Source organism: Bombyx mori, chromosome 6 (assembly GCF_030269925.1).
Source record: "Bombyx mori chromosome 6, ASM3026992v2".
Classification (NCBI taxonomy): domain Eukaryota; kingdom Metazoa; phylum Arthropoda; class Insecta; order Lepidoptera; family Bombycidae; genus Bombyx; species Bombyx mori.
In genome coordinates, this window is record NC_085112.1 from 14,309,277 (window position 1) to 14,326,859 (window position 17,583).

Here is a 17,583-nt window from a genome sequence, read left to right on the forward strand (position 1 = left end):
GTCTGACACCGTCGACGGCCAAGCTCCTGCTGAGGTGCCCCGTATTACCGAGGCAGAGCTCCGGGTGGCCGTTGTCAAGATGACTGCGAAAGACACGGCCCCCGGCCCGGACGGAGTCCACGGCCGGGTTTTGGCCTTGGCCCTCGGTGCCCTGGGGGACCGGCTCCTTGAGCTATACAATGGCTGCTTGGAGTCGGGACGGTTTCCGTCGCTCTGGCGGACGGGTAGACTTGTGTTGTTGAGGAAGGAGGGGCGCCCGGTGGATACAGCCGCTGGGTATCGTCCTATCGTGCTGCTGGACGAGGCGGGAAAATTGCTGGAACGTATTCTGGCTGCCCGCATCGTTCGGCACCTGGTCGGGGTGGGGCCTGACCTGTCGGCGGAGCAGTACGGCTTCCGGGAGGGCCGTTCGACCGTGGATGCAATTCTTCGCGTGCGGTCCCTCTCGGACGAGGCCGTTTCTCGGGGTGGGGTGGCGCTGGCGGTGTCTCTTGACATCGCCAACGCATTTAACACTCTGCCCTGGACCGTGATAGGGGGGGCACTGGAGAGGCATGGAGTGCCCCTCTACCTCCGCCGGCTGGTTGGGTCCTATTTGGCGGCCAGGTCGGTCGTATGTACCGGGTACGGTGGGACCCTTCATCGTTTTCCGGTCGTGCGTGGTGTTCCGCAGGGGTCGGTTCTCGGCCCCCTCTTGTGGAATATCGGGTACGACTGGGTGCTGAGGGGCGCCCTCCTCCCGGGCCTCCGCGTTATTTGTTACGCGGACGACACGTCGGTCGTGGCCCGGGGGGATGATTTTAGGGAGTCTGCCCGTCTCGCCACAGCGGGAGTGGCCCTCGTCGTCGGAAGGATAAGGAGGCTGGGTCTCGACGTGGCGCTCAATAAATCCGAGGCTCTGTGGTTTCACGGGCCGCGGAGGGCGCCACCCGTTGACACCCACATCGTGGTTGGAGGCGTCCGGATAGGGGTCGGGGTGCAGTTGAAGTACCTCGGCCTCGTGTTGGACAGCCGGTGGGCCTTTCGTGCTCACTTTGCGGAGCTGGTCCCCCGATTGATGGGGACGGCCGGTTCTTTGAGCCGGCTGCTCCCGAATATTGGGGGACCGGATCAGGTTGTGCGCCGTCTCTACGCGGGGGTGGTGCGATCGATGGCCCTGTACGGTGCACCTGTGTGGGCTGAGCCGCGCAACCGGGCCACTATGGCTCGGTTCCTGCGCCGGCCGCAGCGCACCGTTGCCATCAGGGTCATCCGCGGATATCGCACCGTCTCCTTCGAGGCGGCGTGTGTTTTGGCGGGGACGCCGCCATGGGAGCTGGAGGCGGAGTCGCTCGCTGCCGACTATCGGTGGCGCAGCGAGCTTCGTGCTCGGGGCGTGGCGCGTGTCCCCGAGAGTGAGCTGCGGGCGCGGAAGGCCCATTCTCGGCGGTCCGTGCTCGAGTCGTGGTCGAGGCGATTGGCCAACCCCACGTGGGGGCTACGGACCGTCGAGGCGGTTTACCCGGTCTTTGATGACTGGGTGAATCGTGGCGAGGGACGTCTCACCTTTCGTCTGGTGCAGGTGCTGACCGGGCACGGATGCTTCGGGAAGTACCTGCGCCGGATAGGGGCTGAGCCGACGACGAGGTGTCACCATTGTGGACACGACCTGGACACGGCGGAGCATACGCTCGCTGTCTGCCCCGCTTGGGAGGTGCAGCGCCGTGTCCTGGTCGCAAAGATAGGACCTGACTTGTCGCTGCCTGGCGTCGTGGCGTCGATGCTTGGCAGCGATGAGTCATGGAAGGCTATGCTCGACTTCTGCGAGTGCACCATCTCGCAGAAGGAGGCGGCGGGGCGAGTGAGGGAAAGCTCTCCTCACTACGCAGAAACCCGCCGCCGCCGAGCAGGGGGTCGGGACCGGGGTCGTATCCGTGACCTGGCCCCCTAAGAGCTAGGGGTCCCACCCGTTTTGTGCGGGGAGGGACCCAGACGAGGGGTGGCGTGCTCTGCACGCTCACCCGCAATAGGAAGCCGGGTGATGGTAGACCGCGTTCCCCCGACCGCTCTGGGGGAAGGTGTAACGCGGCGCCATCAAAGCGGGCTCTCGGCCCGCTGAACGAGGGAACCGGTGGTCGTTTCGCTGGCGGCCACCGGTCCGGCGTCCGTGGGACGGTGGGATGGATGTAATGTGCTCTGCGTCAACCCTGTCCCGCCGTTTCAATAGCCCCGACTGGGCTCCGGCCCGGTCCGAGGTAGGGCGCCGGTTGTGAGCGGCAGGAGTTTTTAGTGAGGTTCAACTCCCACATACCCCACCTGCCGCGCGGGTGGGGATCCGGCGATTTTCTCCTGTGGAAAAAAAAAAAAAAAAAAAAAAAATGTACTACATACTATATGCTGATTGAATAAAGTTTGGTAGCTGTTATAGTCTGTTGCAAATAAGCTCTTTTTCTTCTCAGCGCACCGTCCGCGTTGGTGCAGCCTGTCATTTGACTATGGTTTCTGCTTCGGGAACGAGGAAAGATGGTACTACGATCATCTCTGGAGAGTTTGCAAGAAGACCCTTTATTCGGGTTGTGGAGGCAACAAAAATAACTTCTATAATCGAGAGCAGGTATCTTTGAAATTGAAAAATTCTACTCAATTCTCATTCTCCTTTTTAGTAGCTTCATTTCTCTGACATAAGAAACTGATGCGACACGTACATTTGAAATTTAAAATCGCTAAATTTTTGTAGTACTTAGCGCAACGTTATCCAAAATTTTACATTTTTTTTATTGCTTAGATGGGTGAACGAGCTCACGGCACACCTGATGCTAAGTGATTACCGGAGCCCATAAACATCTACAACGAAAATGCCGCCACCCACCATGAGATATGAGTTCTAAGGTCTCAGTATAGTTACAATGGCTGCCCCACCCTTCAAACCGAAACGCTTTACTGCTTCAAGGCAGAAATAGGCAGGGTGGTGGTACCTACCCATGCGGACTCACCAGAGGTCCTACCACCAGTAATTTTTAAATATACCTTCGTTTTAACAACTTCGCTATGATTGTATTACAGTGTGAGTCGGTATGTCGCTTCGGACATGAAGGTCTTATGAGGGTCCAAGAAAAGAAAGATAATGGAGGCATGAGTAAAATTCTCATTATCAACCCTGAGAACGCCACAAAGAAAAGAGGAAGAATACAAAAGACAGTACCAACAACACCTTCTAATGCTAAAGTTCAATGAGATAAATCAATTGCGCATTGAAACTTTATTGTTTTATTTTTAATACGCTTTTATTAGCTTCAGACGTATGTATGTTTGTAACGGAATCTTTGAACATGATTTTGACCCCGATTAAAGATTTGATTTGATTAAAGGCCGATGACAATTCAATATTTTAAAAAAAATTGAAAAAAAAAAAATTTGAAATTCTACTAAAAGTGAAAAATAAATAATGGTTTAAAAAAACTAACAAAATACGCTTTTATAGAAAATCCAACTAAAAAATAGAAAAAAAAATTTAATAAATTTGAATTAAAAATAGTGCAAGAAAAAATGATTTTATTGTAAAAAAAGCGTGTAAAAAACGCGTAAAAAAATTTATTAACATTTTTTTTCTATTTTTTAGTTGGATTTTCTATAAAAGTGTATTTTGTTAGTTTTTTAAAACTATTATTTATTACAATTAGATTTCCAATAGATATAAAATCATCATGTGAGCGGTCGGTGAGATGCGAAGTTCTAAGGGTCTCAAGTATAGTTACAACGGCTGCCCCACCCTTCAAACCGAAACGCATTACTGATTCACGGCCGAAATAGGCAGGGCGGTGGTACCCACCCGCGCGGACTCACAAGAGGTCCTACCACCAGTAATTACGCAAATTATAATTTTGCGGGTTTGATTTTTATTACACGATATTATTCCTTCACCGTAGAAGTCAATCGTGAACATTTGTTGAGTACGTATTTCATTAGAAAAATTGGTACCCGCCTGAGATTCGAACAGCGGTGCATCGCTCAACACGAATGCACCGGACGTCTTATCGCTTAGGCCACGACGACTTCAAAAGTGACATGTGACGTTGAAATTTGTTTTGACAAAAACTATAAGACCTCAACATAAACGTTCTAGACGTTGAAAAAAATTGAACTTTTATAAAACTGGACAGCATTGTTGATTTGCAGCAGAAATAGCGGAACGGTGGTACTTCCGTATCAATCTACAATCCATTCCGTAAACTACTGTTTTCAGATAGTTTCACGACCATACAAAATATATGAGACATGCTGAGATGATGATGAGATAAAACATTCGAAAATTGTCGAATCCGAAGTTTGGAATTAAGCATGCGAACATTTGTAAAAGAAATATCCGTTATAAAAATTGATTGAGATTAAAAAATTTTCAGTAGGCAGCGACTTGGCTCTGCCCCTGGCATTGCTGAAGTCCATGGGCGACGGTAACCACTCACCGTCCGGTGGGCTGTAGCTCGTCTTCCTACAAGGGCAATAAAAAAGAAGTTAAGCCAAAAACATATTTGCAATAGCAGTTTAAAAAAAAAAGACTATGATTACTACCGTCACGTATTTATTAAACAAGATGAATATTAAAAATATAAAACAAAACAACACCTTACAGCTTAGATGGGCAATAAAACATTGAACTAAATTAACTAACGTATCATAAATTACCATTTGGGATGTTTAAAAACTAGGATTGTTCTAAAGCCTTGTCCAATAGTAGTTTGTAGTTGCTGTAAATCCATTCGGACCTGAAAATGATATTACAATAAGAAAAGGTCCGCGTGAAAGAAGTGAAACTTCTTTTGTGGTGTGTAGTATTGTGGTTTTGTTCATTTGTGTCTTGTGATAGGAAATGCTGTGCATAAGAAAAACGAGCTATCTCGCTTCGTCCTTTCCCTCTCTCCAAGGTCGAGTGGTTCGCGAGACGTTCTGTTTATTTCTCACTCTCACTCTTTCTAAATTGTATCTTTTCTCTCTAGCCGTAACGAATCTTTGGCAATTTAAATTTTACTCTCAACGCGTCTAAAGAAGTTTCACTTCAAAAACAAGACAGAAATTTCATCACCTCCTTTTTATAATTGTCCTTATCGAGAGAGCAAAAATAGCCGCTATGACTTCAAACAATTTTGTTTATTTATAGCACGTTTGACGCATGTCAATTATGTAAAGTCTGTTTTACTAAAAATCGGATCGTAAAAATATTTCACTAAAAAGCTTCGTGACAACTCTATCTATTTATTAATACGTGAAGCAAAAACTTTGTATCCCTTTTTACGAAAATTGCGCGGACGGAGGATTATGAAATTTTCCACACTTATAGAGAATATAGAGAAGAAGTGCACAATGCTAATATTTTTTTTAAATAATGCATAAAAGATATATTAAATCAATAAATAAAACATTACACACACTATATACCATGTATTTGACGCACACACGCATGCATACTATTTACTGTCAAACTTTTGTTCTTGACGTCTGTTGTCAAATTGAGATTAAATATTGTTTGTCTTTGTTAATATTTTTTATAGTGTAGTCTTGGCGAAATTTGTGATTATAGAAGTATAAAATACAATCATAATAGTGTACAAACTTACAATTCCAATTAATTATAGTCGAATTTCGACTACTGCGGGACCTCTAGTACAAATAAATAAGCTTGGAGTTTCTATTTGTAATATTAAAATAAACGCTTTTTACTACATGTATTTGAATGTAACGGTATAAACGGTACATAATAATACCAACTTAACATTTGTCTTAATTTTTATCTGTCTGTTTGTTCCGGCTAATCTCTGGAACGGCTGGACTGATTTTGATGGAACTTTAACTGGCTGATAGCTGGTTTAATAAAGATTAACTTAGACTACATATTTCTATTTTGTTAAATTCCATGCGGACAAAGTCGCAGGCACTGCTAGTCAGTCTTTATGATGCTACTCATCTATGCAGCCTTGCAATATGCGTATACATTAACCAACCTGTTGTTGCTGACTTTAGCTAGAAGATTGAAAATATATGAGGGACACTCTTCTGGGTAAAACACTCGAGCACTAAACAGGGTACCCTGACATATACAGTACAGGAGTTCTGGTAACGGCAAACGTGCGGGCAAAAGCTTCTTCTCATACAGTATTGTTGAATATAACTGAAAAGGTATATTAAGTTTTACGGAGTGGGTCTAAAATTAAGAGCTTACGGCAGCACGAAGCTGGTGCTGAAACATGAAGCTCTATTACTGGTGGTAGAACGTCTTGTGAGTGCTCACGGTGAGGTAGAACCATCCTGCCTATTTCTGCCGTGAAGCAGTAGTGCGTTTCGGCTTGAAGAGCGGGGCAGCCGTTGTAACTATGCTGGGACCTTAGAACTCATATCTCATGGTGAGTTGCGGCATTAACGTTGTATTTGGACTCCGGTAACCGTATAACATCAGATGGGCCGTGAGCTCCAACTATCTAAGCAATAAAAAAAAGTTCATTGAGTGAACTCTGTCTTATGATTATAATATATGTATATATAGACTATAGTATAGACTTGATGACGTCTAAGCCTATTAAAAAATGGAATTCGTTCGAAACGTTACCAGCGAATCTAAATTCATTCACAAACAAGATGCCTCTTTATAACATACTAGCGACCCGCCCTCGCTTCGCTTCGCAAACATTAAAATACACATGAAACCAAAAAAAAATATTAAAAAAAAATTAAAAAAAGTAGCCTCTGTTCATCAGGGACAATGTCGGTTTCTAATGGAAAAAGAATTTTTCAAATCGGTCCAGTAGTTTCGGAGCCTATTCGAAACAAACAAACAAACAAATCTTTCCTCTTTATAATATTAAGTATAGACTATTTTTAGGTACTTAATGATGTACAAACTCCGAGTACATTTGAATTTATGTATGGCAAGGACATTAGCATAAGATTGATTTAATTACAATAGCTATACGGAGGCTCGATGTTTGATATCGAAAAGTTTCATAGTCTTATTTAGGTGAATGGAAAGCTATTATATTTATTCGCATTATTTACCTTCATAGCTCCTGTCATTGCTCCAATAGCTATTCCCAGACTAGGGCTGAAAATGAATGATAATCCGGCCAAACAGCCAGCTGGTAAAGCGTATATTGCAGAATCACATCCTCTCTTGCGGCACAAATAACATATCACAGCCTGAAAATTATAATATAGTAAAATCATTTTGGTTTAGATATTTGTGCAAATGTAGGTTTGATTGGATTCAACTATGACTTTATAAGAATATTTCTGAAGCTATGTGTAGCACTTTAGTGTTCGCCATCGTTCAAGTCAAATCCGTCGCTTGCAACGAAGGGATCGGCGAGTCAATTAACCCACAGATACAGCCCACTGAGTTTCTCCCTGGATCTTCTCAGATGGTCACGTTTTCGATCCAGTGGTAGATTCTGCGAAGCACTGCTCTTGCTAGGGCTAATGTTAGTAATGACGTAAGCTTTGAGCCCCGTGAGCTCACCTACTAGTTCGGTGAATCTAGAATAACCCCTAGAGGTTACTGGAACAAGTAGAAAAAAGCTATCCAGCTAAGGGTTAAGTGCTTGCTACAGATATCGGTTTTTCGTGATAATTAGAGTGTTTTAACTAGGAAGCTCTAATCGCATTTGTCTTGGTCGTGGACCGTATTACCTGGGACAAGCTATTCTTTAGTTCTAGTACTATTTTTAATATTATTCTTATTTTTCTTACGCAATTGATACGGTGATAATGAATGTACAGTTGATATTAATAGTAATTCCCGAAAAACTGTTGTTTAACCATTTGAACAAAAACTTATGATTGCAGTTCGGCAGAAACAGGCAACATGAAGGCAGCTACCGGTTTGTGACTCGCAATGTCTCATATAACCATCAATGATCTATTTAATGAGTTTTTTTGTCTATGACTTTCCTTCACCCTGAAAGTTACATGGACGATTCTGATCATGGCGTAGTGTCGTCGCTCTATATCAGCATACCGGGCATTTTGCCATTTAAGCTACATTTCATTTCACACATTAAATCGATCGTCCATCAAATCTCCGCCCCCATTCTATTTTAATACCTAACGACACGAAACAAATCGTACTCTGTAAATACCGATATAAGAACCGAAGAACATCGCCAGTTTCAAATGTCTCGTCCTCAATGAAGCTATAGCGGTCATAGGTGAGCGAATCCTTGGTAATATGAGTCTTGCGACAGTAAACGCTAGGCCAAGTGCGAAGTATGTAGCCGTACCCTGAAAGTAAGAGTATATTTAATTCCTCCTGCTTGCATCGATAATCCTCAATGCTGAGGGTCGTGGCTTCATCTAACAACTTTTTCATGGATTATCCTGCGCAATTTCTGCCTATTCTCAGCTATGTGGATAGCATTATATGGCAGATTTACTAGTGGTTGGACCTCTTGTGAGTCCTCACGGGTAGGTATCATCACTCTGCCTATTTCTGCCGTGAAGCAGCAATGCGTTTCGGTTTGAAGGGTGGAGCAGCCGCTGTAACTATACTGAGACCTTAGAACTTATATCTGAAGGTGGGTGGCGCATTTACGTTGTAGATATCTATGGGCTCCAGTAACCACCTAACACCAGGTGGGCTGTGAGCTCGTCCACCCATCTAGGCAATAAAAAAATAGCAACGTGGACGTGAAGTGTTGAGAGGAAGCGTATCTGGTCCGACCAGCGCATTGGACTTCTGCCTTGGGGCCTTCTTCCGCATACCTTGCCTGTTACCAGCAGCTTCTCCAAAATTGTCCAAATTTCTGGCAATGTGTCCTAAAAACTCGAAACTCATCCGCGCGCAGTACTGTGGCGAATTGGAATCTTGAATATTTAATTAAGAACCAAAAATATCTAAGTTAAGAAGGAACAACAGAAGAGATAACTGGTGGTAGGGTTTTTAACTGGTGGTAGGGTTCTGTGTAGAAGCCCGCCCGGGTTGGTACCACCGTCCTGTCTATTTCTGCCGCAAAACAGTAATACTGTGTTCCGGTCTGAAGGACAGGATAGCCGGTGTAACATACATAAGGCTGCCCATCCAGGCCAGGATAGGCAGCGCATCTGAGTCACTGATGTAGTTTGGATGTCTATGGGCGACGGTTATCATTTCCCATAAGATGAGCCGTAAGCTGGTCTGCCTATCGAAAGCAATAAAAAAAAAAAAAAAAGGAGGTTGTAGAGAAGAAATGGTATACCTCCAACGCGCAGACATTTGAGAGCCGTTTATTATTTGCTTGTAAATCGAGACATGGTCATACCTTCTCAAACTGTATTTATAGTGAATTCATATATTCAAAAGGCGCTTCAGGTTGCTCAATACTAAACTTATTCTCGATATTCGAAGCCTCAGTAAGAATTATGTGGAATAATCACTCTTTTTAACAAAATCGTATTGTGTCTCTTTTGTGGGATCTCGTCTGTAATTTATGGGGATTTCGTTTATTCTAATTTAAAAATAATTCGCCCTGACAATACTCGTAGTCGCGTAGATAATAATTAACTCAATTATAATAAAAATAACAAATAGACCTTTGTCGATAATTACACAAATATTATTATAGATTATCAATATTTGTTCTACTATTTTTATAATTACCATATCATAATATTGTGATTAAATTGCTACTCACTATTGATACTAAAACATAATAAAAGTAAAATTATTATCTATTTGTTTTTATTTACCTATTTCGTATGTAGGTTAAATAATTAAAATAAACAATAATTTGAAACACAGAGCCTAATTTCAAGGCTCATGTTATTTTTGTTTAACTGGGAGGACGAGTTTAAGATCTTCCTGGTGTTAACTGGTTAAAGAGGTCCACAGACATCAACAAAGTAAATGTCGCCACTAACCTTGAGACATGATTTCTAAGTCTCGGTATGACCTACCACCAGTAATATTAACACAGTTGGATCCCATTTGGATCCAAGAAGTTCGTTCTCGTTCGTGCTCGAGAGCGGATCGAATATGGCTACTCCTGTGACGGTATCTGAGAAAAATGTGAATACGCTTAAATGTGTGAACTGTAACATAGTTATTAGTGAACTATTGTCATTTGTCCAAAATAAGATCACAGTGACTGATAAAGAAAGTTTAATTCGGATCTGTTCATCTGCTTTTTCTGAAGAGGAGGTGGAAAGTGCTAAAGAATTGCTTTTTAGTTCCCTAAAAAGCTCGCTAAAAAGTACTCAGAAGAAGATTTCTAGGCGCAAAGAGGGGAAAAAGCAAAGGAATCTAGAAGATATAATATGTGTTTTCAAAGTGACCGAACCCGACACAATACCAATATTTGTAGCGCGTGACTTGCAAAAATTACCGCCCGTAACATTTGATCATGTAGATGTTACCAAATTGCTAAAAGACTTGATAATTATGCGTGCTGATATTAATGGCATTAAAGACAATTACGCAACAACAAAGCAATTAGATGAGCTAAAAAATAATTTGGAATCATACAGGTCAACAACTCCATATTTAAACTGTAATATAAATACGAAAAAAAGGGGGTATGTACAAAATAGTGTAGAGGCTGTTTTATCGCCGGCCGGTAACAAAGTGACGACAAGCCCGAACCCGGAACGTGCTGAGTCATTTAAGAATTTAACTCCCTTTCCTGCACAAACTAAGACAGATCAGGCAAGTACGCTTTCTTCCAATAACTCGATGTCGATGGAACGTGAAATATGCGCACAAATGTCAGAATCATCGGACAGTCAACATATAGTTCATAATGACAGAATACAAAACCATATAACCTCAAAGTCGAAGGAGCCCACTATGGCTGATATAGTAAGACACGGCAAATTTATAATGAGAGATAAACCAAACGATGAATGGATTTCTGTACAAAAACGTAGGTACAGAAACCGTTTTGAGGGAAAAACTGGGAAAGCTGTGACGAAACTAAACGAGAAATTTAAAGCGGCCGAAATCAAAATCCCTTTGTTTATCTCTAACGTAAACAAAGAGACCACCGAAGATGATATCTGCCAATATATTAAATTTAAAACATCTGAAGCTGTTTCGTTGGAAAAAATCATAATGAAAAAGGAAAGATCCTATAATGCATTTAAAGTTTTAGTGAACAAAAACAAATTAGAAATGTTTTTGAACGACGAGATGTGGCCCGATGGAATTACATTTAGACGTTTTATCCATTTTAGGGATAGAAAAAAAGAAGGAGAAAACGTTTCTCAAAGCGGTGAGTTAACAATATAAATGGATAGTACTGCAAAAGTGAATATAATTACATTTAATTGCAAAAATGTGAAAAGGTCGTTGAATTGTGTACGTACATTGTGCAAGACGGCTGACATTATATTGCTACAAGAAACTTGGCTATATCCCCATGACTTATCTTTTCTTGGAAATATACATGAAGAATTCAGTTATACTGGGAAGTCCTCAGTCGACACTTCAGCCGGTATTTGTAAAGGCAGACCCTATGGAGGCCTTGCCATATTATGGAGAAAAAGTGCATTTAATTATGTATCTGTAGTGAAAATTCAGAGTAATCGAATATGTGCAGTAAAAATATTAGTTAGTAATCGATCATTTATGGTTATTAATATGTATATGCCAACAGACTGCAATGAAAATTTACCAATGTTTACACAATGTCTTGGTGAAATGTATTCTCTAATAACAAATTGTAATATTGAAACAGTATTTGTGTTGGGGGACTTCAATGCACATCCTGGTGAGTCTTTTTGCGATGAGCTTATTGGTTTTTGTACTGAGCAAGAATTAATATTTGCAGACATAGAGTATCTTGGTGCATTGTCACAAACTTATACTTTTATTAGTGACTCACATGGGTGCAAGCGTTGGCTTGATCACTGTCTTGTTACACAGTCTGCGTCTAATGCAATCCTGGATATTGAGATTATTTATGATTCATTCTGGTCAGACCACTTTCCATTAAAAATTATGTGTGATATAAATGTTATACGAGAGAAAAGGTGTGATATTAAAGTTGCTTGTAATGGGATACGTTGGGGAGAAAGAAATATAAATGAAATAAATAAATATTTAGATTTATGTAATAGTGAATTGAAGAACCTAAACTTCTTAAAGGATTTTGAATTATGTGCAGATAAATTTTGTGATAATCTACACCATAAAAGTTTGTTAGATAAAATGTATAAAAAAATTGTAAATATATTAAGTAATGCTGCCTGTAATAGTAAAGTACCGGGAGGTATTATAGGAAAAAATAGAGGTATAAAAGGTTGGAATAAACATGTAAAAGAATTTCATAAACAAGCAAGGATTAAGTTTAAATTATGGATGTGGTATGGGCAACCCAGCTGTGGCCCTATTTTTGAGGACATGAGAATAGCTCGTAAAATCTTTAAATCTAGATTAAAATGGTGCATTAAAAACCAAGAAAAAATTGAAATGGACATTTTGGCTTCTCTTCATTCAAAAAAAAGTTTCTCATCATTTTGGAAGAGTACTAAAAAATTTGATAAATCACCAAGTCTTCCAGTTAGCGTGGAGGGTGAGAGTGACTACATTGGAATAGCAAATATATTTAAAGATCATTTTAAAGTAATTTCTCCATTAAAGACAGCGTCGTTGAGGAATGGTGCTGAGTTCTGTCAATCAGGTTTGCCAGTTCATTTTACATGTAAAGAAATAAAAACTGTTATAAAGGGTATGAAAAGAGGCAAGTCTCCTGGTAATGATGGACTCAGCATCGAGCATCTCCAGAATTCTGGTGTTCACCTGCCGAGAGTTTTGACTATGTTGTTCAATTTGTTTGTGGGGCATTCTCACTTACCAAGGGAGATGTTGGACACAATAGTTGTACCTATTGTAAAAAACAGGACAGGAGACATAGCGGACAAGGGAAATTATAGACCAATTTCACTGGCAACCGTCATAGCCAAGGTGTTTGACAGCGTGCTTGACTCACATCTCAGTGGATACACTAAACTGCATGATACACAGTTTGGATTTTGTGCTGGGCTATCTACTGAGAGTGCCATTTTTGCACTGAAGCATGCTGTCAAATACTACACTGATAGGAAAACACCAGTGTATGCCTGTTTCCTGGACCTATCAAAAGCCTTTGACCTTGTTTCCTATAATATCTTGTGGGAAAAGCTACTGGGAGAGGGTGTACTTCCTTCATTAGTAAATATATTATCTTTGTGGTATGAGAAGCAGAGGAACTTTGTACGGTGGTCCAATGTACTGTCAGACCCTTACAAACTAGAATGTGGTGTAAGGCAGGGTGGTTTGACCTCCCCGAGGCTCTTTAATATATATGTAAATAAGCTACTTGAGGAGCTCAGTAGCACACATGTTGGTTGTCATATAGATAATTTGTGTCTTAATAACATTAGCTATGCGGATGACATGGTGCTGCTGAGCCCATCAATATGTGGGTTAAGAAAGTTGCTTTCCATATGTGAATCCTATGCTGAGGATCATGGCTTAAAGTATAACCCTAGTAAAAGTGAGCTGTTGGTGTTCAGAGGTGTAAACAAAAGTCCACCTCATGTCCCGCCTCTAATGCTCGGTGGCTTACCTGTACAAAGAGTAGCACAGTTCAAATATCTAGGGCATATTGTAACTGAGGAATTAAAAGATGATATGGACATGGAAAGGGAACGCAGGGCATTGGCTGTCAGAGGGAATGTAGTGGCACAAAGATTTGCAGGTTGTTCAGTGCCGGTCAAAATTACCCTCTTCAAGGCTTACTGCCAAACCTTTTACACAAGCGGTCTTTGGGCTACTCATACCCAAAAAACGGATAATGCCCTGCGCATACAATATAATAATGCCTTCAGGGCGTTGTTGAGGCTTCCACCTTATTGTAGTGCATCAGGCATGTTCGCCGATGCGCACACGGATGACTACTTCGCGATAATGCGCAAAAAGGTGGCATCCATTATGCGTAGAGTAGGAGGAAGCACCAACAACGTCTTGAGGGTACTAGCTGAAAGACTGGATGGCCCGACCCTGGGTAGGTTCATCAAGTTGCATGTTCTACATGCTGCTTGATGGGGCTGCCAGGGACGGAGTTGATTGGTTTATTTAAATACTAACATAGTTCATAAGTTATTTGTAATACTAACACAATATGAGACTTTAGTCTTGAAATAAAAGTTTTTTATTTATTTATTTTTATTGTAATATCCTAAATATAATCGCTTAGCCACGAGATCTGTGATTGGTACTGATCCACGATTGGCTGTAACTGTTTACATTTTATTTATTTTTTGCTAAAAGTAGTCACGTAATGAGATGTGTTTTTGCGAGTACCCAAATGTAACTAACTTCGCCATTAAGCAAGTGTTTATTAATTATAGAAACCCAAATATGTAATTACTTATACAACATTTACAGACACGTGATTATACTAAAGCTAATAACAGATTTTAAGTACCACTTAACGGTAACTACAATGATTGATGAACTTACTGTAAAATTATAAAAAGAGCAAATATGATAAGTATAGTTGAAGTGGAAGGTGTAAGTAGAAGCAAGAAGTTTTAGTAGAAGTAGTAGTAGTAGAAGAAGCAATTTTTAACACGGACCCTGCTACTGAAAACATAAAAAATTAAAGTTAGTTTATAAAGATATTAAATTACCTTAAAGATATATTTATGACAGGAGCCTTGGTGAGGACAAACATTATTTGAATCATCTGTTTTTCGTCTCACCTTGTCCGGGGTAAATAACCTGTTTTCAAAATAAACTTATTATTGTACGAACTATGTGCTGATAAATTGAAAACGTTAAAAGAATTACCCAAAGATTGTATTTTCATTACATTCATAGAATGACCTATATCGACATTAAGTTAGATGATCCTATGTTCATTATAGCCTGTTTGGCTGTTGACTCATCTTGAGTAGGTACTGCCAAACATCGGCCATGACTAGCAGCTGCCTGTACATTTCTTTAACAAAACCTTAGTAGTACCACATTTTTTTTGTATCTTGTCCTTCGTGAATTCTTTCTGAGAATATCCCTTACTCAGTTCATATGGGTCTGCACCACTATCCTATCTTTAGAACCCACTTTCATTAGCTTCGTATATATGTATATATTATTTGTATGTAATGTGATATTTGAACGACATTTAGACCGACTAAATGACTTCCGATTAACTTGCAAATTTGCGCAGGCATAGAGGACCGATGATAGTACACAATTTACAAAAACATATCACTAGAATAAAAAAAGAAACGAATTGTTATTTCGGGTAGCTACTTAAGCGTGTTTTTTAACTTCGGATCCTCAAGATTCACTTTCGGTACTCTTAGGCTCTCCAAGTGCCGGTGACCGTTCTGTATGTTCCGAGTTTGACGTGCAACTTAACTTGTGTCGTCGTGGCCTAAAGGATAAGACGTCCGAATAGTCCGATAAGATGTTCGAATCCCGCAGGCGGGTACCAATTTTTCTAATGAAATACGTACTCGAGAAATGTTCACGATTGACTTCCACGGTGAAGGAATAACATCGTGTAATAAAAATTAAACCCGCAAAATTATAATTTGCGTAATCATTGGTGGTAGGACCTCTTGGGAGTCCGCACGGGTTGGTACCACCACCCCGCCTATTTCTGCCGTGAAGCAGTAATGCGTTGCGGTTCGAAGGGTGGGGTAGCCGTTGTAACTATACTGAGACCTTAGAAATTATATCTCAAGGTGGGTGGCGCATTTACGTTGTAGATTTCTATGGGCCCCAGTAACCACTTAACACCAGGTGGGCTGTGAGCTCGTCCACCCATCTAAGCAATAAAAAAAAAATAAAAAAATAACCCACAGACACAACCGGGACTCTCGCCAGACCTTGTTAGTCGCTCGATATTCTGAGCTATCGTAAACTATTTAAAATCTATTTATTATTCTTCTAAGAAGCATTCGTACGTTTTTTCTCTATAAATCAAAAGAAAATAATAAGAAATTGTATACATAATAAACTAATAGGAATTCAGTAAAAACGAATGCTGCTAAAATAAAAGCTGCTTTAAAATTATGCACAGTAAATAGTTATCAAGAATGTTCAATTAATTTAATTCGTGATTCAAAAGATTACCAACGTCCATTGAACTCTGCAGCAAAAGTCAACATGAATAGTTCCAATCGCAAACTGATTGAACAGAACAATGACAAACGTTGTCCGCTAAATGCATAGCGTATACGGACAGTTGCATTGTTATTTGTCGTTCGCGATAAATCCGTATTTGAACCGGAATAATTTAAATGCTACCGATTAAACAATCTCTATCAGCGCCTCAATACGGAATAAGTAAAAAGTTGTATAGCGTTGAGGAGAATTTTAAGAAGATCTTAAACTTTTTTTGGACTGTCGGTCTACCAATCAAATTCGTAGGAAGATTTTCCCTTCGTTTTTTCCTGTGTCTATAGAATATAAGTGCCAAACAAATCTTGTAAAATTTCATGTATTCGGAAATAGTACGTATTATCTCTGCTAAGCGTAATGAAAAGGTCCAAATAATGAATGCAGTAATTAAATTTACTTACTAATTTCTAAATATTGGCTACGAGGCAAAATTAGAATAATTATCGTTGATATTAGTACAATGTGTGTCCACTATTTTAATATTCAGTTAAGGATATAGTTAACTTTAAAATAATTATTAAAAATCTTGATTCCGATTAAAAAAAAATCCATTCTTCAATAATATATGATAATTACTTCACGTTTCTAATTATTATATTATTATAGTGATGATTTCGTATTTTCCGTTTTAAAGCTAATGAACTTTTTGTAACTTTTTTTTCCATAATAATATATTCGTACTTTGGAGCTAAAAAAAGGCATTAAATAATTAATATTTAGTTTATTATAGTCACAGAAACTAATTATTTTATTATTACATTTTTATGTAGATTAAGATTAGATTTATAATTATTTTATTTTATTAATATGCACATTAAATTTAATACATAGTTCGTCAGTTATTTTGTTTAATATAGATAGTAAATTTTCTATTTACCAAAACAATTGGGTCCTTTCTTTTTTATCTCCCTCTAATCGCATTAAGTAGAAAAGGAGAGCGCTGCCCAGCATAAAAAGTGCGGTAGTTCGGATTTTCGTAATTTTAATATATGCAGCTCTTTCCAATCTCCGAAGCCAGTATTCTATATACTGAAAAGTTTAATCAAATTTATGTCTTTGTGCAATTTTTTATTGTCTGCGAGCGAACAGATTTTGTTTCCCATGGTGACGCATCGTAACTTAATTATATAAAATTAGCATAGATGATTTATTGAAATCAAAATTTACATGATTAGAGTAAAGTAAGTATCAGTAAAAATCAAACTCGCAAAATTATAATTTGCGTAATTACTGGTGATAGGACGTCTTGTGGGTCCGCACGGGTCGGTACCACCACCCCGCCTATTTCTGCCGTGAAGCAGTAATGCGTTTCGGTGTGAAGGCTGGGGCAGCCGTTGTAACTATACTGAGACCTTAGAATTTATATCTAAAGGTGTGTGGCGCATTTACGTTGTAGATGTCTATGGGTTCCAGTAACCACTTAACACCAGGTGGGCTGTGAGCTCGTCCACCCATCTAAGCAATAAAAAAAA

At 40.2% G+C, this 17,583-nt stretch overlaps 1 protein-coding gene across 3 annotated transcripts in view; it reads right to left on the reverse strand.

The window, feature by feature from the left end:
* Nucleotides 1-4,541: 4,541 nt before the first annotated feature.
* The window catches only part of LOC101743388 (transmembrane protein 135), a 55,431-nt gene continuing 42,389 nt past the window's right edge, over nucleotides 4,542-17,583 (reverse strand). For 2 of the 3 annotated variants that reach the window (XM_062669217.1, XM_062669218.1), the window contains exons 5-10: nucleotides 16,989-17,140; nucleotides 14,611-14,701; nucleotides 8,092-8,244; nucleotides 7,024-7,164; nucleotides 5,976-6,142; nucleotides 4,542-4,742 (exon numbers count right to left, since the gene is read on the reverse strand). In XM_062669217.1, coding sequence (XP_062525201.1) covers nucleotides 4,682-4,742; nucleotides 5,976-6,142; nucleotides 7,024-7,164; nucleotides 8,092-8,244; nucleotides 14,611-14,701; nucleotides 16,989-17,140 — 765 coding nt within the window. In that variant the 3' untranslated portion in view covers nucleotides 4,542-4,681. The remainder of the gene's footprint in view (nucleotides 4,743-5,975; nucleotides 6,143-7,023; nucleotides 7,165-8,091; nucleotides 8,245-14,610; nucleotides 14,702-16,988; nucleotides 17,141-17,583) is intronic. The other variant, XM_062669219.1, reaches the window with a different exon arrangement.